This window comes from Arvicola amphibius, chromosome 12 (assembly GCF_903992535.2).
Source record: "Arvicola amphibius chromosome 12, mArvAmp1.2, whole genome shotgun sequence".
In the NCBI taxonomy this organism is placed as follows: Eukaryota; Metazoa; Chordata; class Mammalia; order Rodentia; family Cricetidae; genus Arvicola; species Arvicola amphibius.
This window is the reverse complement of record NC_052058.2, coordinates 61,630,156-61,652,241: the sequence shown is the minus strand read 5'-3', so window position 1 is coordinate 61,652,241 and position 22,086 is coordinate 61,630,156. Positions and strand designations below refer to the sequence as shown.

General features: G+C 44.1%; 1 protein-coding gene across 1 annotated transcript in view; it reads left to right on the top strand.

The window, feature by feature from the left end:
• The window catches only part of Tnr (tenascin R), a 79,145-nt gene that overhangs the window by 17,317 nt on the left and 39,742 nt on the right, over nt 1-22,086 (top strand). Inside the window, exons 6-7 of the mRNA XM_038349719.1 lie at nt 2,363-2,632; nt 8,153-8,338. Of these exons, the coding sequence (XP_038205647.1) occupies nt 2,363-2,632; nt 8,153-8,338 (456 nt within the window). The remainder of the gene's footprint in view (nt 1-2,362; nt 2,633-8,152; nt 8,339-22,086) is intronic.

Below are 22,086 nucleotides of genomic sequence, written 5' to 3'. Positions count from 1 at the left end.
CTGCAGCTAATGCCCTCAGAGCTACATAATCACATTCTAATATGGCCAATCCATTATGATTAGGGTTTTTGGATCTAAAGAGTTGAAGGACAAAAGCTTTATGTGGTTATCTGATTTCCTCTGATGGCATTTTTTTTCTCTCAAAAAGCTCCAGTTCAATGAAATGCTCTCCCACCCCTGTTCTCATGGATGAAGAGGCTCATCAATTCAGTTCACTAACTCAGCACTCATTGAGTGTCTTCAGACAGCGGACTTATGCCATAGCCAGGAGGGCATTGGCCGCCCTGTAATTAAATTAAGTGAAATAACAAGGGTCTGAGGTACCTAAAGCTGTGGCATGCTGCAAAGAAACCATGTGACTATTTTCTTTTTAAACACATGACTACCTCAAGTACGAAAAGTTGAAATTCATTTTAATTCCAAACCAGGTAATACCAAAATAGCCTAGCGATTTTCATTTTAGCTGATAGTAGACCAAACGTCCTAGGCTGCTTAATAGGAAACAGCAATGGGCTGAGAGTGGGGTACCCGGCAAATGTTCCAGCTCTGAAAAGTTGAGGAACTCGAGGTTAGCCTGTGGGAGTCCTGATGGAGACAACCACACTAGAGACAGATTAAAGTGTCCAGTTTCTACTGATTTAAAAATAAAATCTTAGCCCAAGATTCCAGAGAAATCTACGGAAGGTTACTTAAACTGAAGCAAAAGAAAATTTACTGGAAGGGACATAAATCATTTCCTAGAAGCCCAGGACCAAAAACATACCTGAGCCTCACAAAAGATTTTAACCATAAAATGGAATCTAAGAAATTGAGTTACTCTTTATCTCTTTTCATAAGCTTACCTGGTCACCTATTTCTGCTTATCTATCTATGTACCTGCGCCTCCCTCTCCTTCCCACACCCCTCCTCAGCTCTCCACTACTCACCCCTACATCAAATATTCCCTATTTACCCATTAGTGTGGTAGAGAATCACCACACCAGCCCTGACTCTACACAAGCTAAATCCAGAGTCAATGTCTACTGCCAGAGAACCTGGGGTAACCTTTGTATCCAGAATCCTCAGGCTCAGTAACATGCAGGCATTTGTCAGGTGGGGAGGATGCGGGGTAGGGGGCTTACAAAAATAACTCAACTCTAGAGTTATACTCCTTTGTATTCAGATGAGCACATTTTCCTGAATGCCATGTTTCATGTCCACATATGCAAATGCCAGCCTGGTTGGCCAGGCTGAATAAAGCTAGATAGGAATAACTTGTGGATGATACTCATGAGGAGACTTTTGGCAAACAAGTCTGGGTCTCATTTTTCTCCATTATCTCATTGAGTTTTCATCTGGGCTCGGTGAAGGTAAAAGCTGGGCAACGGGCAGAAGTTTCTTCTCTCCTCCTGTGTCATTACCTCTGAAAGAATTAGGTCAGAGTCATCCAAGCTGGTAGTGTCCTTCCCCTGCCCAGATTGGAAAATGCCAGCACCTGAAACCTATAGTGAATGGATGGAGAAAGAGACCAAGTCCCCAGGAAAACTGATTATCAGTGTCCATGGTGTTAGCAAATGTTTGCTCAAGGAGGAGACTTCCTATTTCTATATCCCCATATTGTAGTGGGTATATGCTCCATCCATGACCTTGGGCTATCTGGCCTGATAGAGGTGGTGCTTCTTGTCTGCCAATGTGACCTCTTATAAGGAAGGAGGGAGAGGGTCCTGCTCTCTCTTGGGTGGTGAAGACTGAGTCAGATTGCCTGAATCGACAGGTGATCAGTTCTCCCTTTCCAAGGACTATGCAACTGGATTTACCATATCCTGTATTTGTGATTGTATTTCCCCTTTCATATCTTAATAAATCCTTGATATGCCTTAAACAAAGTGCCCTGCTAGCTCAGTCAATAGAGCATGAGACTCTTAATCTCAAGGTTCTGGGTTTGAGCCCCATGTTGGGTGCCACTCGTTAAGAGAAATCCACATGCATCTGTTTAAGGGGTATCAAGGATTTATTAAGATATGAAAGGGGGAAATACACTCATGAACACAGGATCTGGTAAATCCGGTTGCATAGTCCTTGGATAGCTGGGAACCGATCACATGCAGCCTGACTCAGTCTTCACAACCCAAGAAGAGCATGGCCCTCTCCTTCCTTCCTTATAAGAGGTCACATTGGCAGCCAAGAAGCACCACCTCTATCGGACCAGATAACCCAAGGTTATGGATTAAATCAAATACCCACTATACCATATTCCCCCATATCAGTACAATGGGACAAGGAAACCCATCCCATTGAACAAGCTAGTATATTATGTAAGGGGTAAACAGATGCCAAAGAATGCTTACTTCTGAACCAACATTGTGTTCTATTTCTCATATAGTCATTGACGGGCCCACGCAGATCCTGGTTCGAGATGTCTCTGACACTGTGGCCTTTGTGGAGTGGACCCCACCTCGAGCCAAAGTCGACTTCATTCTCTTGAAATATGGCTTAGTGGGTGGAGAAGGTGGAAAGACTACCTTCCGGCTGCAGCCTCCCCTAAGCCAGTACTCAGTGCAAGCCCTTAGACCTGGCTCCCGCTATGAGGTCTCAGTCAGTGCAGTCCGAGGAACCAACGAAAGCGATGCCACAAGTACCCAATTTACAACAGGTGAGACTGGGAGAGGAAGAAGGCAGGGGTGGGAAGCAACACAATGATGCTATCAGACCAGAGGACAGTAAAGAAAAATGAAATGGTTCTAGGCAACCCTGTTTATACAGAGGCTACAAGAAACAAATTAGAGGTTTCAGGGCTTCTGTTGGTATTACTATTCCAGCACTAAGAAAAATAGAGTACCCCCCAAGTAAGGAGAGCTGGGTTTTCAACCTAACTCTGCTAGCCAGACCTGTGACTTAATATTACTTCCTTTCAGAAGTATTAAGCTTATCCCAAAAACATTTGAATATCCATGTTATTGGCCTAAATGACAAATCTGTGAGAGTTCAGAGGAGGTGTCTGTTTCCTAAGATACTTCACTGCTATTTACTGGAAACTAGAAATTCTCTAAGCCTGAAATGACATCATTACATCAAAGACAACTCAGTCTTATGCAAAGCACAACCTGCATAGCCACCAGCAAACCATCCAACTGAGGTCCCTGACTCATGCTGCCATGGGCAACCTCTAACAACAAGGCTAGTTAGTAGAAGACAGGCCATAGACACAGCCATGGATAGGAAACTGAGCTAAACCTATTATAATTTTTTTCTGCTCTTGCTATGATGCCCACAAGAGAGCTTCCTCAAACTTAGCAATTATCAGAAAAGCCAGGCCTCAAAGTGACTCACTTCCTAACTTGGAGTCCCCCAGCCTGACCAGTCAGTGGGTCAGAACAACAGGCCCCACGCAAAGGTCAGGCAAGCGCAAGGGCCTGATTACAGGACAAAGTCTGAGTCCCTGTTAATCTAGAATTTTGGTCTTGGCCTCTCTTCCTTTGGGAGGTTACATGTCAAAGAATGCTTCTGCAGCTCCAAGTTTTCCCAAGGATCAAAGAAAACTGCTAACACATAGAAGATCTCAGAACCATTGACTTCTGAAGAAACATGAATCTCCATGTCCCACCTTGGGTTGTAGCTTGAGAGTCTGCTACAAGATGAAATGAGTCAAAAACTCCAAGAATGTACAACAATTAGCACACCTTCTCTACCTGTAAGATATATGTACCCCCAAAATATGGATCAGTGTAACAGGTAGACAGATTTGAGAATTGAATGAATTGAATTACTGGGAAGATTGTGCTAGACCACCCATGGGGACGTCCTGGACTACTTAGGTTAGAATTTAGACTATGAAGAAACAGGGAGCAGTTGGACCATTATGGCAGCCTGTCCCACGAGAGAGGGGAGTGGACTCTCAGTGCCCAGGCTTTGCTTCACAGCTCACCACTTAAGCCCATTTACCCCAGTCAGAGAGCACATCCAAGAGTCTTACAATGGGCTCCTCTATAGAAGCAAGCAAGTGCACTGGTAAATTTCCCTTTAGAAATGTGTGGACTCTAGCAAGCTCCAGGAGGCAGGCTAGAGTCTGCCAGCCACTCTAAGTTCTTCTGTCAATCCTTGGTACAGACTCCACTTCCTTGCCTAGGGAATAGCAAGTGGGCTGCTTTAGTAAACCTATCTTCAGATTTCCAAAAACTAAGTGTGCTTCTTAGAAAAAGACAATCAAATTGTTCTCATTTCTCTTCCTTTCTCCCCCACCTAGGCAAGAATGTTTATGTAAGAGCATGAGGAAAGATGTTTCTACAATATCCATTTTTGGTCTGAAAATTTGTGGCCAACCTCCAATGTGCGTGCGCGCACACGCACGCACATGCTCACACACACACATACACACACACACACACACACAGGCAGCATGACTTGCTCAGGCTAGTGGTATCTGTGCTGGGCCATGTATGTTCTGCATTCTTCTCTTTATTTCAAGATAGTTTGTATTTGAAAGTGGTTTCTTTGTGCTCTGCTCTGATAAGGAGTTTGAAGAAGCAAGAAAAGAGGAGGGGCCTCTCAAGCAGCATGATGAAAAGTGAATTCTTGATGCTCAGGTCGGCAAGATGGAGCAGCGCTGGCTGCTGGCCCGGGAAAATTCCAATCAAGACAATTACATCCCGCCTCCTTGGAGAGAGCTCCCCCTGCATTTCTGTTCACTGCAGCAGGAGCTGCAGGTTGCCTGGTGGATTGGCAGCTGTTAGGTGGCTGCTTCTCCATGCAGCCTTCAGCCTGTGCCTCAGACCCATGTCTGCTCTCTTAGGCTCCTAGAGGGAAGGAGAAAGCAGGGATGGTAAGAGACAAATGGCTTTGCAGACAGATTCTCCAAGTCCAGAGTTGGCAGATGCCAGCTGAATGATGAAAGGGTATGCAGACCCTCACGGTAGGGCCCTCAGTCATTTCAGAATTCCGCTTAAATTCAAATTAAGTAAAGTGTTTTTCCAGGTGATGGCTTCGACACTAGGAGCGCACTAATTGCACAGGCAATTAAAACTGAGATTTGCTTCCTGCATGGTGAGTAGGAAGTTAGTCTGGGTCGTAGAGCTGCTCTGAAAACAAGAGACCATGGTGGAAGCACACAGAGGCCGGTAATTAGAAGGAAGCCAGACTAGGAAACCCGGAGTCCCCTCCCACTTCAGCGGCCTCACAGAGACTTTGGGGGACAGTTTCCCTTACCATGGAGGACTTCACTCTGAGCAGAGTCCTCAAAGAGCCCTTAGTCACCAGTGCCTCTGATCTGAATAACCCTCCTTAGGCTTAGTGCTCTCATGGGCTGAAAAGATACTAAGTAAGGCCCTGACTCCCTCCCCCCCCCCCCCGTATGTTTTTCAAATGTGGAACTAGGGTCCTTGCTGATGGGCTAGTTGAGGGGAAAGCATTGGGATGGGCTCTAATCCAACAACTGTGTCCTTACCAAAGGGGGAAAGCAGGACAGAGATGGGCATTACTGGGAGAATGCCATAAGAAAATTAAGGCAGAAATGGGTCAGAGGATACCCAAGATGGCCAGAAAACTCACAAGATGCTGAGAGATGTAACAGACTCCCTCCTAGCTCTTTGAGGGAAGCTGCCCTGCTAGCACCTGCATCTCAAGATTCCAGACATTGCTTTCCTACTCAGACCCCCAGCTTGGGTCGCCATGTGTGGCAGCCTCAGATAACAAATACAAACATCCATGCCAGAGCTTCATTCCCCTGCCTCCTCACTGGTCTCTCCATTCTGGGATTCTCCAGCAAGTCACTTCAAAGTTCAACCTGGAAGCCCTCACCGCTTCAGTCAAGACACTAGCTGTGGACGGCAGAGAGCTCCTGCTTCTGCAAGGCTGTCTGTCCTGCAGCTGCTCTGTTTCCTGCACCCCCTCACTGCAGGCCACAGCTAAAATATTTAACAGGTCATTTCTAAAGGCTTGGAGGGAATGAAAAGATTGAGAAGTGGATGATACATGTTTCAATTACTTACCATGTACTTTTTGAACATCTCCTGGGCCCACAGACACTGCTCTAAGCACCAAGGCTGTAGACAGATAAGAGCCTGTTTCACACAAATGGCACCCTAGTGGGGAGAACTGGGTAGTAAAGGGAAAAGGAACATGAGAGGTCATGTCGGCCATGAGTTCTGAGATAGAAAGTGAAATGGATAAGGGCAGAAGGGGAGCTGCAATGGATGAGGTCTACCTCTTAGAGAAAGTGGTTTCTAAGAACTACATGACTTAAGTCATCCAAGAGCTACAGAACATTCCAGGCAAACGTAGCAGCTGGTTCAAAGACCCTGGAATACAAGTTGCTGTGTCCCGAGAATAAAAAAAGAATAGAAATGTTTAAAATGGTCTGCTCACTCAGTACCCAGTTAGACCCCCCACACTTGCAATTAAAGGAGCATTTAGCATTGAGCAAGAGAACGTTTTAAACAAAGAAAAATCTGATCTAACTAATATTATCCAGACTAGGCAGGCTAGTGCTAGAGTTCACAGACCCAAGGCCCTCCAGAAAAGCTCCATTAGCCGTCTGTCTTAGCTGACATGTTTCAGAGACCTGCTAAGTCCCCATCTACAGGGATGTCCTCCAGCTCTTCTTTCTTTCCGACCCAGAGAGCATTGCTTTTATCTCAGCCAAGTTCTGAGACTCACTGTCCATGCCCTCTTTCTATCAATGAACTCTTTTATAATTACCGAGGTCAGAAACACTCATTCCTTTCCAATAAAACACTGTCCTCTTCCCATAGAGTACAGGTCCATGGCCGTTAGATTGTTCTCTCTGCCCTATGAAAAGAGGAAATCTTGAAAACAACATTTTCCAAGTATAGGCATGGGTTCCCACCTTTACTTGATTAGCTATCTTTACCTCTGCGATGGTTAATACTCAACTTGACAGGGTTTAGAACCACCTAGGAGATGCACTTCGGGGCATGTGGATGAAGGAGTTTCTACATTGGATTAACTGAGGTGGGACTAGGTCTGGTGTTCTGGATGCATCAGATGGAGAAAGCAAGTTGAGAGTCAGTGCCCGGCCTTCACCCTTGCTGATTGCTGGTTGTAGATGATACAAAGAGACCAGCTGCCTGCTACACTGCGCCCCAGAACCGTGAACCACAACAAACTCTCCCTTCCTTAAGTTGCTTCTGTCAGCCCCAACAAAGAGAAAAGTCAAGTCCAGACTCAGTTCAGGTCCTAGGCTCTGCCAGATCTTTCTTCCTGCATGAGATCTGCCTCCCATGAGTCTGACCCCCTATGCTCCATCGATCCAACCCCCGGAGAGATAACATACAAGACATCAAGAATGAATAGTATCCCATATGGTAGCACACATTGAATGAAGGCCAATTTCTCAGAAAAATAAGTTGCAAAGATATCCATGTGTTCAAGACTTCCCACCCCACCCCCACTTTATATCAGAAAACAGAAGCCTCTGATTTCAGTGGATGCAGTCTCTTCCATGGGGACAAATAGGGGGAGGCTACTTGCCTGGTGGTGGCAGATTGACACAATCTACTTAGAACAAGCAACAACAATTCCAGTGCTATATCCAAGTCTCCAGGACTGGAACTATCTTGGACTTTTTAAGTGACAGACTTTCAAGACAACCTTGCATTACACTACAAGTTGTAGTGAGCCTGTGGAGGTGGTCAGCCCTGGGCGAGAGAAACCTGGAGACTATGGGAGGAAATGCCCATAGTCCTGGGAACTCTAGGAAGCCCAGAAAACACATTCAGGTGCCATACTGTTGGATTCAGGAAGCTCGTCAGAGATAGATAACAAGCCATCCCAAACTCGGACACCTGACTTTTGTACCTGGTGTCATGCTGTGCACGCCAAGAATGTCATATAATCTATATGGCAACTTGGATTGTTTCCCCCGTTTTAGGAGATGGTCATTCAGTTTTAAGAGCTTGAACGATTTGTCTGTGGTCCTATTACTGTGGATGTCAGAACTGGTTCACACTGAGGCCTGACTGCAAAACCCCTACTCTAACTACCCAAGGACTTGTCATGGTAGAACCAAAAGATGAAGCACCATCTTCATACTTCATTCACATATGAGGCAGAGGGTCAGGGGTATGGCTTTCACCTCAAAGATGGTTAGAATTCAAACTGTACCATAAATGTATGTATGGAATTACATGTGATTATGGTGATATCTGTTTATTTTTAGAGATTGATGCTCCCAAGAACTTGCGAGTGGGTTCCCGCACAGCAACTAGCCTTGACCTTGAGTGGGATAACAGCGAGGCAGAGGCACAGGAGTACAAGGTTGTGTACAGCACCCTAGCGGGTGAGCAGTACCATGAAGTGCTGGTCCCTAAGGGCATTGGCCCAACTACCAGGACCACCCTCACGGGTAAGTAGGATGTTTTTTGTCTCTTGGGATGTTTATTGGCTCTGTATCCTCAAAGCTCTCTCTCCTCAACTTATTTATCTCACATCTACTCCACCCACAAATCCTACTGACTTAATATGTTACGTATCTTCCAAATACACCCCTGCATGCACTGCTATCGATCATTCTAAACTTGGTTCATCTCTTGCTTTAACATGGCAATAATCTACTTTTAAAAAAAACTCTATCTAATCTACTCTTCATCCCAGCAACACTGAATAATTTTTCAAAGCACATTTTTAATTATGCCATTATATTATGTATACATTTGAGGCATCTAACAGTGCCTTCAGGATGAACAACCCCCGAGGCTGGCCTGCTTTTCTTACTTTCCCCAGGCCACCTCCTCCTGATGCACTGGTGGTCTCTGTGCTCCTAGCCCATGGGTCTGCTTCCTTCATTTTCTCAAACACACTATGCCTCCTGCCGCAGGGCATTATCATTGCTTAGCTCATGTCAGCTTCTCTTTTAGCAGCAGAATTGACACATTACTTGATGAGGAACAAGGTCAAACAGTCGCCTCTGCACCATTCTGGTACATGTGGGCAGGACTGCTTGACCTTGATCCTGCACCTAAAGCTCCATAAAAGTCAGGCCACATGTGTTTTTGTTCGTTGTTGAATCCATGGTTTAGCACAGTACCTACCATGTTCTGGATCTTAGATCACTACTTTTTGGATAAATGAATGGCTAAGTGAATGAATGAAGCTGCAAAAACTTAAAGCGAGAGCCTGGCCATTCCTTTTATATCCTATAAAGAGTTTGAGCTGTGGTAGAAGAAAGTAAGGAACCATTAAGGGGCTTTAAGTAGTTTTGCATCTTCTTACTTGCTTTCTGAGACAGGGTGTTACTTTGTAGCCTAGGTTGGCCTCCAACCCATGGTCCACCTGCCTCAGCCTACTGAGTGATAAATTGTAATCAAAAAGCATCCTTCTGGCTGGGTAAGGGACTTTAAGCAAGGCAGTGCAATGAGTATGTATGTACAGACAAGGGTCAAGGCTGAAACAGACTGGCAAGAATCTGTCAGTGATGTCAGAGGAGGCAAGATGGTGTGTGGATAAGGCCATACCCTAGATACCACAATGCATGACTGGGGCTGGGGAGCTGGGGACAGACCTTAGAAGGATTGGGACCCAATCATGGCTCCTCCTGATGCCACAACACATCCATCTAAGAAAACACACTTGCTAAACTTCACCAAAAGGTGGGAGCTTGAAGTGTGCCATGTGCTTTTAATATGACAAATGAACTGCACAAAATGCTTTGGTCCAGAGGCTGTCCATGAGCCCACAGACTTTATCTAATTTATGTCTTAGCTTACAAAAACATTTGCTATCTTACTAGTCCAGGAGTGCTCAGCAAGAGTGAGAACAGTAGACGGGAACAGTATGATCAAAGCTTTTTTCTTCCTGAGCTGAACTCCCAGATCTCCTTGCCAAATGAAGCTAGTTAAAGTAGATATTAAAGAACACCTTTTCCAAACAGATACACAACCAGAAACACAACAAGGAGATGGGAAATATGCTGATAAAGCAAGCTAGCAGGAGGGAATTAGGCACAGAAGGGACTGCAAGCTGGTACAAGGGCCTTGCTGAGAGCTGGTGATATTTATTTTTTTTTAAAAAAAAATCCTCCAGTAAAAAAACTGACTGATACAAGAGGAAGCGGCATCTCTGCCTACAGCTACAGGATGATTTGTCAAGTAACAGTTTTATAAAAATGATGGCTAATTGTTTGGATAGACGCTACCCTGTAAGATCATAGAGAATCAGCCACAGCAGAGTTATTATCCCCCACTATGGTGGGGTGGAGAGAGAAGACTTTGTGTTCATTGATACCTGTCTCATACCACATATTTGCAGCTATGACCATTCCCATTGTCTAGATGAGAAAGCCAAGGCTCAGAGATTCTGGAAGCTTGTACAAGTTTACAACAGTAGCAAGGGACAAGGGACATGGTGACTCAGAGCAGCTTCTGAACCCACTGTGCAGGCCTTCCTTTCCTGTCAGCTGCTGCCACTGCCAAGTCAAATGTAAAGGAATATTCAAATTTAAGTCCTGCAAGCCTGTAGGGCCATGGGAGACTTATTATTGAGTAATGGGCTCAAACAGGTTGATATTTTGTGTTTGAGTAGTGCTTATATATATTACACACATGTATGTATGTATGTGTAATATGCATCTCCTATAATTGTCCTAGGAAATTCACTGCGGAGAAATTTATAAATGCAAACCACTGCATGATTTAAGGAGGGATTATAGTCATATAAGAAAGCCAAGTATAGAGCCGGGCGGTGTTGGCGCACGCCTTTAATCCCAGCACTCGGGAGGCAGAGGCAGGCGGATCTCTGTGAGTTCGAGACCAGCCTGGTCTACAAGAGCTAGCTCCAGGACAGGCTCTAAAACTGCAGAGAAACCCTGTCTCGAAAAACCAAAAAAAAAAAAAAAAGAAAGAAAGAAAGAAAGAAAGAAAGAAAGAAAGAAAGAAAGAAAGAAAGAAAGCCAAGTATAGTATATGTCTTAAGTCCAAGGTTTCTTATTCTCTTACTGAAGGATCTGGGGGAAGGCAGGCCCAGGAAGGAGGGATGGGGGAATTGGAAAATGATTGGTCCCAGTTCTAAATAACTGTATCTTCTCATTCACTGCCCTACTTGAACCCTAAAAAAGAACTTCTCAGCTTCTAGGCCCTGTGTGGGCCTCCAGAAACCTCTTATTTGATTGGGACCCAGACTCATCACTTTCCATGAGCCTGGGTCAGCTGACCCCCTTTCCAAGGCTCTTAGTCTTTATGTGTAAGCGACACCACTCACCCCACAGAGCCATCGTGAAAATCATATATTTAATGTTTTTACTCTTTTTAAATAATAAAATATAACAAATTAGAATAAGATATAAATAAAATCTATCACACTGGACTTGGATAAGAAAAACAGAAGGAAAAGAACCCAAGAGAAGGAAGGCACAAGAGATCCGCTCATTGGCACACTCAGGAATCACAGAAGAACACTAAATTGGAAGCTTACACAGAGTCCTGGTGCACACACGTGCAGGCCCTGTGCATGCTGCCTCAGTCCCTGTGAGGTCCTATGAGCCTTGATCGTGTTGGTTTAGAAGGTCTTATTTTACTGGTGTCCTCCATCCCCTCTGGCTCTTACAGAGAGTCATAAATCTAATGAGTTCCAGTTAGTGCTGCTAACAGGGGGACTGAAAGTACATGATAGTGAGAGAGAAAGGAGATGCTGAGGTCTGTTAGCTGATTTAGGATGACCTCCTGATCAGCGTGATGCCCTAAATGGATACCAACCCCAGCTACAGAGGTGTCACTGAGTGAATGTTAGCAACCTTTTCTGCCTGACCCACTGAGTCACAGTCTGTATCTCAGAGCCTCAGGAAGCTTGGGGACACATGAACACATATACATTGGAAGAAATAAAGCACTCTTTTAGAGCATGGCTTTTGATGTCACCCTACTCAGATTGGAGGTGCACAGCTTCATGGCCATGCATCTTTGACCAGGTTTCCCACATTTTCTGTCGTTCAGCTTCCTGATGTCTACCACAGAGCTGTCAAGGGTAATACATAAAACCACATGTGCCATTGCATGCAAGTGCTGCATTTGGAACCTGGATCACACTGACTGCACATTAGCCATTGGATTCGAATGTGTGCCTCTCCACAAAGTTCAGCCCTAGACCACCGCAGTCTGGGCTTTCCCTAGCACACCTTAAGGCCTCCTTTATTCTCATAGGCGATTGCTACCATAGGAAACATCGGTACCTGTGTTTACTCTTCTTGACAGAAGCTCTTTTCTGGAGTTACCACAACCCTTTGGGTCTAAAACCCAGGACCTTCTTGGCTCTGAGAGTTCTGAGTCATTTAAAGGGCCCACACCAAGTCCATACCTATCAGTCCCCTTCCACGAGCTTTGCTCATTACAGCACAGAACCCAGGCTCAGGTCTAGAATCCCAGACAGTCTCAAAGATACAAGTTTGCTTCGAAATATCATACGATGCATGTACAGTAGTGTAGTGAGGGGCTGCGGGCAGGCCTGCTTTTCATCCTGCCCAGCTCCTGGCCGCCCACTAGCTTTAACCAAAATAATTACACAGAAACTGTATTCTTTTAAATACTGCCTGGCCCATTATTTTCAGCCTCTTACTCACATCTTGACTAACCCATATCTAATAATCTGTGTAGCACCACAAAGTGGTGCCTTACCAGGTAGATTCTAGCGTGCGTCCATCTTGGGCTGGAGCTTCATCGCATCTGGCATCTCTCTGAGGAGAGGCACGGTGGTCTGCCTAACTTAGGAGAGGCGTGGCATCTTACTGATCCTTCTACCTCACTTCCTCTTCCTGTTCTGTCTACTCCACCCACCTAAGGGGCGGTCTATCAAATGGGCCAGGCAGTTTCTTTATTAGCCAATGAAATCAACTCAAACAGAAGACTCTCCCACATCATTTCCCCTTTTTCTGTTTAAACAAAAAAGAAGGCTTTAACTTTAACATAGCAAAATTACATGTAACAAGTTATCAAGTAAGAATTACAGTTACAATATTTATATCTACTTTATCTTTTATCATAACAAAGGAAAACAACTATAACTATCTATCTATTCTTCAACTCCATCAGAGACTCCAGAAGGACACAATATTACCTAGGTGAACAAGAAGTAAGCTACTTCCAAAACTCTAGAAATGACAGAGACATCTCGCTGCCTGGACAGTCACCCAAAGTTCTTTTGTACTGTTGGGGCATCCATCTTCAGCCTACAGGCCCATAGTTTCCAGCAGACATTTCCATGATCAGGAAATTTCAAAGGTAGTTCAGTCACTATCTGCTGTGTCCTTCAGAATGTCTCGCAGACTCTTTCTTAAATTAGGAACCCCAAAGAATCATCTCACATTTAGGCAAGTTCAGCAGTCCTCTCTCGTTGGGTTCTTTGTGTCCAGTTTCTGCAACAGTCCAGGCAAGAGCAGTTTCTTGCCCAAATGGCTATCAAACTCCATAAGGAGCCTCTTTGATGCCCATCTTCCTCTTGAAGTAGATTGGTACTGCCAGGAGCAGACATGTCTCATTGTCATGAACAGTCCTAACTTATTAAAACATTTAAAATGCAATATTCTGTAGTCTTTGAAAGATATGAAGAATGCCTTTTTAACTTAAATATATCTCTATATATCTAGAAAATCTAACTAACATGACTATAAGCTTTACTATTATCAATGATTATCCATTAGCAACCTATATTTCCTAATTATACATTATATTCTTAAAATGAACTACACAATCACAATACCTTAATCAAGATTAGAAATACATATACATATAACAAAATTGACCTTAAAATCCATACCAATGCAAATTATTCATATCTATATCATATCCCCCTTTAAATGTAAAAGAACATTTATAAACAATATTTGGGAAAATGGGCGCAGTTATTTCTCTCCAAACTGCTTCCTGCTGAATGGGGACGCTGTTAATCAGATCTTTCATGGTGTAACCTGTGTGCCAGGTTCATCTCAGTTATCAGTTGGGTGAAGTAATTTTCTGAAGGTGTTCACAGCAACCTTTCAGGAGGGCGTGGTCTATCATACCATATTGGGATAGAAGCAATCCAACGGGTCTCATTTTCTGTAAAAATAAAAGAAGAATCTCTTTTCCAAAGTATCATATTCTTAGATCCAAATTCTAAAGTCAAGGTATTTTCAAGATATCTTTCTTGGATTAGTTCAGCAGCATTTGTAAACAAATATCTTTTAGCAGCTGTTGCTCCTTCCTCAGCATTCAAACAATTCAAAAAGAGCATAATAGCATACAGTATCAAGATTCTCTGTGTATTTTCCATCTTTGTGCGGCTTTATTTTAACCTCTATTTCGTTTATTTTATACTTTTATTTTTTGAGACAGGTTCTCTGTATATCTTTGTCCTGGAATAACTCTGTAGACCAGGCTGTCCTTGAACTCTCAGAAATCCGTCTGTCTCTGCCTCCCCAGTGCTGGGATTAAAGGTGTGTGCTACAACACCTTGAACTCACAGAGATCTTTCCGTCTCTGCCTCCCAGGCATTCGGATTAAAGGTGTGTCCTGCCACACCTTGAAGTCACAGAGGTCAATCTACCTCTGCCTCCCAAGTGTTGGGATTAAAGGTGTATACCACCACAACAAACTACTTCCTTTTTCTTTCTTTCTTTCTCTTTTTTTTAACTGTAAGAATTTTAACTTTTAGCCTGCATGTATTTTTAACTCACTGCAAACCATTTAGAGGTTTTCTTTGTCTTTGAATCTCTCTTTACTGTATATCTCTCTTTTTCTGACCACACAAGTCTTTAATTTACCAAACAATATCGGTAAGACTGAAGCCGTGGCTTTGACAGCTAGATCCAGCCCATTCCTTAGCTTTCCAGCCTCATGGCAGAGGTACCAGCTGTAGCCATGTTTATGGCCACAACTCTATTGCGTTTCATGGTCCCTGCCAGCAAGCAAGCTGCAAAAGTATGTCCACAGACAACACTCAAGTCCTCTCTCTGTAGCCGGCCCTCCTGCCTCAAAGAGTCAGAGTTTGCACTGGCAGGACAGCCCAGAAAGCCGGCATTTTTAAACAGCATAGCTTTTTTTTTTCTGGCTATGGCTGAAAACCGAAAAACACACGTTCAGACCCGAGGAATTGCTGCTACCAAGAAGCCATGCTTTACTCTATTCTTTCCCAAGCTTTCTCAAGCTTTCTGTGGATTCAGTTATCCACGTTGGGCGCCAAATGAAGGTGCGTGGTTGATCGGCAGTTATGATTCACCAGACAAGCTTTAATATATATATGTCAGTTTTAATAAAGGAAAAGAAAGGGAACTTACAAATCCAAGGTTCCAGCGAGGAGGGCAGGAAAACAAAGAGAGGGCAGGCCGCAGGCCCGCAAGATTTTATAAGTCAATATTAGCCTAAGGGGGACACGCCTAAGAGGGACACGCCTAAGAGGGACACGCCTTTAGACTAAGGGGGGCACGCCTTACAAAACAAGGTTTTGGGCTAGGCTTCCCCTTCACAGTAGTTTTTTGCTTTTCCTTGCTTGGGTGGCTTCTGGATCTTAAAAGCTAGGTCGTTTCTTTTAGGCTCAGCCTTTGAATCTCTATGGTGTCTGCTTGGTCAATGTTTTATGCCTAGAGTCTCCTCCAGAGGGTCCCAAAGCACAACAGATTTACAGGCTCGTTAGGGCCTCCCCAGGTTAGACCCTGGCACTCTGAAAAGACTGAGAGCACAAGCCTACTCCTGGTGGAGGAAGGGAGGAAGGAAGGAGAAAAAGGAGGAGGGGAAGGAGATTCTGGGTTCTTAACTGGAATGAGGTCAAAGAAATGCCCTCCTGCTAGAGACTAATGGAAAATTAATAATAATAATAATGATGATAATAATAATAATCAGTGCTCTGGTCTTTGTATCTGTGGTGACTCCTCTGCTCTGTTCTCAGAGAGGCTAGAAAAGCATGCTCAGTAATAAAGGAATAGGCTCTTGGCCCCTGCGCATCTTTCCCAAACCTCTCTTTTCCTCCGACACTGTAGCCAGGAGACAAAGTAAAAGGAGCTGGTCTCCATGGTTCCTCACGAGTCCTTCCTAGCCAGCCCACTGCTGATCTGTACTAGTATTTCAATCCTTAATCAGCAAGCTGATAATCAGAGCATCCATCAATAAAGAAAACCTAGAACCCATAGACGTTGTACCATAACCTAAGTTGCAGAGAGAGCAGTTACAGCCACCACCCATCTCAACTCACACACCACATATCTACTCATGTACACCCAAATGCAAATAAATACACACGTACCCACACATGTACCGAAAAATGCAATAGCCATGCATTCATACCCACATGCAGCAACACTCACCATGCTTATATGCATACATATACACTCACACAATCACACTTTCATATTCTCACATGAAGTAACATTGACTCATAGATATACACACAAACTTAAATGCTCTTGCACAAATTTGCAGAATTACACACTCACTTGTGTATACATACATACCATTGACATACTATAAGCACTCATAAACTTTCACATACACAAATACATACAACTACATATGCCCATATACACACACTACATATTACCTATATACACAAATACTAACACATTTGTATTCACACTCATGCAAGCACACACACACACAAACACACACACACACACACACACACAGCTAGTATCTGCAAACATGCCTCATCAGTATGACTAGCCTTCTTCACAGCTTCTTATTGGAGGGGAACTTTGGATGGAGGCTTACCTACTAAACCCATCGTTCTTCCTCAGGGACCAGATGTGGGTCCAGAGATGGGAAAGTGAGCTCTACAGGATATATGTGCGGATATACCATTCAGGGGGAGATTTCCCATGGAGAATTTGAGACTTCAAAGGGAGGACAGCTGTCGAATCAACAGTGCCCAAGGCATTTGTGCCCACTCCACCCTGTCTGTACTCCCCTTCCATGTTGGTGCAAACACCATCATCAGTGCTCGTCCTTGGGCACTTCTGACTGGGAGGGGTATGGGCTAAGGGTCTAGGGGCCTGGACAAGACCAAGTTCAGACTCCTTTGGACAAGGTCATAGTGACCCCAAGTGGCCACTTTGGTAAGGCACCCTTTAAAAAGTGTGCCTTACTTTTTAGGAACACAAAACATGGGAACACAAAAGCATGGAAGTCTCCTCATAGAACTGAAGAACCAGGTCTATCGCATGTGTGAGAAGTCCAGGACAAGGGTAGCCAGGAGATGAGAGATCAGAATGCTTGTTTCTTCTTTGGTTCCTTCAACAGGGAACATTTATTTACAGCATAAAAAGCAGAAATAGGGTATCACTATGGTGATGAGCCATGCTCCCTATTAATCTCACTGGCAACAAGATAGTTCCATCTGAGAGAATGCTGTTTAATATTACTTTCTTTTTAAATGTGGTTTTAAAGTCAAGATGGAGTTACTGCCTCTTATAGTGCTTTAACCTCATCCATATTCCCCAGCGGCAGAGCAATCCCCATGAAAGGCTGACTCCCTAGAGAAGCCCCTTCCTATCCAAGATGGGAGGGCAGTGCCAGGGAGCTTGGCTCTCCATCTAGCTAATCTAGCTGAAAAGCAGACCATTGCCCCCGAGGTGCTATCTCAGGACATCTTAGAAGGTCCTCTGTCTCCAGACCTCTCTCCATCTCTAACAACTCTGCCTCAAAATTCTATGACCAAGGAATTTTGCTTTCTGGGACATGGCATCTGGTCTTGTTTTCATAAATAATTTTGTCAGATATAACTTGACATATGCGCTCAAAATTAAGAAAATGACTGTAATCTCCTTACGGAAAGGGTTCATTGTTTGTCCCTCTCTGTGAAAGCAACCAGTGGCCTAGGACTAACTGAACCCTTGTTCCTGGTTTGGTGCCCTTGAGTTTCATAGGTGTGTGGGGATTTAGAGATGAAAAAGCTCCATTGTAATCATGCCCACTTGAAGCCGATCACGCCTACAGATGCCAGGTGACTTCCTTAGGTTTTGTTGGCAGGAGACAGCTCCCTAGGCCTCCTCCTCCACCCTCATTGTTCCCCACCAGTAGCTGCAAGCATAGGTTTCCTAAGCAGAGACAAGGGAGTTATTCTGCCTTCATCGTGGCCATCCTTGCAGCTCAGCACTGGCGCATGCCCACTGCCTTCCAGCCCTCACTAACCCACTGCTGCCATGGCCTGTTCTGCCCACAGGGAGAACTCCACTTTCTTTGCCACAATCTTTCTTCATCTTAGCTGCATTTCAAGGCCTATCCCAAATCCCCTCTCTGACTGCTACAACCAAGCTCAGTCCATTCTCTGAAGCCACTCTTAGTTAACAGCGCAGAGTATTGCCATAAACGACTCCCAGATTCCGGTTTGTTCACATCAGTCCTCAAAGCCAACGTGTATGGCAATTAGGGAAAGATACTAGGTTCTAAACCTTATTTGTCCTGTACTAGTTTTGTGGTCAAGGGATGAACTTTTATGAGCCCATTGTTCGTGATCTAACAGCATCCCCGAGTCTCTGTAAAAGGTACAGTTGGAAATGTCGTCTTCATACACATTCAAAATCCTTCTTTTAGCCTTTATCTTTCTTTTTATTCTTCTCAGTCACCTATTACATGCAGCTCAGTGTTTGGCATAGCACGGGTACTCAAAAAGTAATTAATTTACTTTGCCAGGACAGATGCCTTTTGACCTCAAAGGGACAAGGTGATATCTTATCAGCTCACTTCATATCCACAGTCTTGCGCCTGATACAAAGGAGACCCTGGGTAATATTTGAGGACCGGATGAGCTGTGTGCTTTGGGGATTCGGAGAAGAATGGGCACGTAGCAAAAGAGTTTAGGGAAGTGTCGACCCTCAAGCAAAACAAAGGAAGTTCTATAAGGGATAGAGAACAGTGCCGTCCTGGGGATGAATTGTCTGAGCTTTTGTTAAGAAAGGGAACAGAGCCATTTTTATGCTCTCACTGGCAAGAGTTGGATGGAAAAATAAAGGGAGCGTTGATGGAGAGCAATGGGGTCTTTAAAGTGAGAAATTCCTCAGAGTGCTCTGTGTGCTGAGCGAGAAGAGCACCAGATCTGCCTCAGAAACACATTTTCTTCTCCAGCAGAACCGTTCTTTACCTGCAGGCAAAGAGCAACAATTCACTTGCAGCGCAGGAAGAAAGCTGCTGAAAATCAAAGGGAAGCAGCAGGAGCAGCCCTGTAAGAGACTCCCACTTCCCTGTCCCCTAGACAGAAAGCCTGGGACGAGAGCTTTAACATCTGCTGTTTTCTGGGAGAAGGCAATTCTGCTGTAAATTATTGAACGTTTCATTTAAGCTTCATAAATAAGAAACTGGGATGAAAACATTACAACCTAGATCCGTTTGGCAGCATATAATTTCTGTCTTACTCCCTTGATCTGTCACCCTTTGCATACGTTGGAAAATTTCTACTTCATTATAGGCAATTGAAGGTCTCAAATGGTTGCCTGAAAAAAGCAGTTTGTGCCCCCAAAGGTAACCTGATTCCTCCAACAAGGGGTGTTCTGAGGATAATGGAGTATATTGAGGGCAGTGAAGCTGTTCTGAGGATAGTGGGCTATTTTGATGCACTGAAGGTGTGTTTTAAACAGGTCTGTATGCATGGCAAAATCACCCACTCAGTCTAGAGGCATGTGATAAGAACAGCCAGGGAGCACCCCCACTAACACCGGACTCCATGAGCCATTTATTTATCTATTTATTCATTTATTTATCTATTTGCATCAGAGTCAGGGTCTGAGCTTCCACAAACCAAGAAAAAAATGTACCTAAAACCAATTAGTGCCTGTCTGGACACTTTTTGATAATAAGACCACCTAGATGAAAAAGTTTTTAAAAAAATTCTAGCATACTTCTCTGTGCTGGGTAATGATAATATTGACAACAGTCATAGACAGGAAGGACCTGTACTCAGAAAATTCATGGGATCCTTTCAATGACCCTCTGACATCCAAGCTTCTTACCCTCATTCTTCAGAACTGAACCTAAAGATACTAAGTAGTCAAAGTAATACATGTAGAAAGTGGCTAGGCCTGAATACAAATGTCCACCAGACTCTAAAGCCTTCTTGACTTCAAACTTTACCTCTTCTTAGGCTGACAGTAATGGGAGAGAACCAAGTAAGGGTTAGAGACGGGACAAGTTGGTTTAAGGTAGGAAAATGGGGCCTAATTCTAATTCTGCCCAGAAAAGGCCCATCTGCATTTTCAAGGGAGACTTCTGGGTAAGACCCTTACCCAAGAGTCTGCTGTAATCGCATAGAGTTTGAACTGAACTAAGGGGTGGGACCTTCTCACTTCCATACAGCATTCCCTTTTGTTAAAACAAGCCATTGATTCTCTATATAAACAGTTTGTGTTACCTTAGGACAGCCACAAGAGCCCAGAGGATCAGATGCAGTTAGGGTGGGAGAATGCACGCAGGCCTTGAACTGGGCTAGAAATCTGGGAATCCACAGATTTATTCCCATTGCCTCAATGTCTCATTTTTTAAATAAATGTTACACCAGCTTGAATGGTGTTTCCTTAAATTCCACGTCCACCCAGAAGCTACAGAAATGACAGTCTTTGGGAAAGGGTCTGTGGTTATGTGACCAGTTTAAAATGGGTTTGTCTTAAACTCAAATCCAGTGTGACCGATGTCCTTTCAGAATGAGCATCAGGAATCTCACAAGACTGAAGAGACAGAGAGGGCAGTGGTGGATTTGCAAGCCAGAGAAAGAAAGCTAAGCATTGCCGCCAGAAGCCAGGAAAAGGCAAGACAGGATCTCTTAAAGCCTTTGGAGGGAGCATAGTCCCTTGTTGTCTGACATTTGGATTCCAGAACTGTGAGAGAATATGTTGTTGCTTTAAGTCGCCAGTTTGTAGCAGTTTACGGCAGCAGCCACAGGTAATTAATTAGGATGGATAGCAGACTTCCCATCCACCTTCATGGGATCGTGATGAAGCTCCAAGCACATTCATGCTTGTAAAAATGCATTGCACAAATGCAAGAGTGTCTTACAGTCCACAGTGCTCAGGAAGCCAGACCTCATAATAAGCCTGCTGGAAGGACTTAGCTAGACCACTGATCCGCACGTGTGGCAATTAGATTGTTGCATTTTCTTTAATCTAAGTTTCAATAAGTGAGGGTAAATTTGAAGCTAGTTATAGTACAAGAATAATGGTCCCCAAAGATATCCATATCCTAATCCCTGACATCTGTGACTATGTCACCTTCTGTGGTGAAAGGTACTTTGCTCACACAATTAAAAATTTTTAGATGGGGAAATCGTCCTGCACTATCTAGTTGGGTCCAACTTACTGATCTCAGTTGCTATAAGTTACATACAGGGAGGTCAGAGTCAAAGTAGTTCCGACAATGGAATGTAAGATCAAAGAGAGCCAAAAGGGCTTGATAATGTTAAGCTTCAGGCTTTGAAGATAAATTAAGAAACAAAAGACAAGAAATGCACGTCGCCCCTAGAAGCTGAAAAAGCGAAGACATGGGTCCTCCCTTGGGACCACTAGAAGAAATGTAACCTTGCTAAGCCATCTTAGATTCCAGGCCTGAGTTAGAGGATCATTAATTTGTATTGTTGTGAGCTACTAAATCGTGGTAATTTGTCACAGTAGCCGTAGGAAACTATTACATCAATCAAACCAGTTGATCTGAAAATGAATGTGAAATTCTCTCCAGAGAATTCCAGATGCTCCAGGAACCTGTCAGCAATCCTTTGTAATGAACTCCCGAAGGATTTCCCACGAGGCTTACACCCTTTAATTCTGAATTTCTTCCAAACTCTCAGAGTCCACCTGAAGCCACTGTAAACTGTAACTGATCCATAGCTTAAGTTACCTGGACTGAGTGAGTAACCTTGCTGGGGAATTCACAAGTTTAGTGAGGAGTTGTGGGCTGGCTTCCCGCCTCCCTATGCCCCAAAATAATTACACGGAAACTGTATTCTTTTAAACACTGCCTAGCCCATTATTTTCAGCCTCTTACTCACATCTTGACTAACCCATATCGAATAATCTGTGTAACACCACAAAGTGGTGTCTTACCAGGAAAGATTCAGCATGTCTGACCTGATGGCTGGCTTCATCGCATCTGGCATCTCTCTGAGGAGAGGCACGGCGGTCTGCCTAACTTAAGAGAGGCGTGGCATCTGACTGAGCCA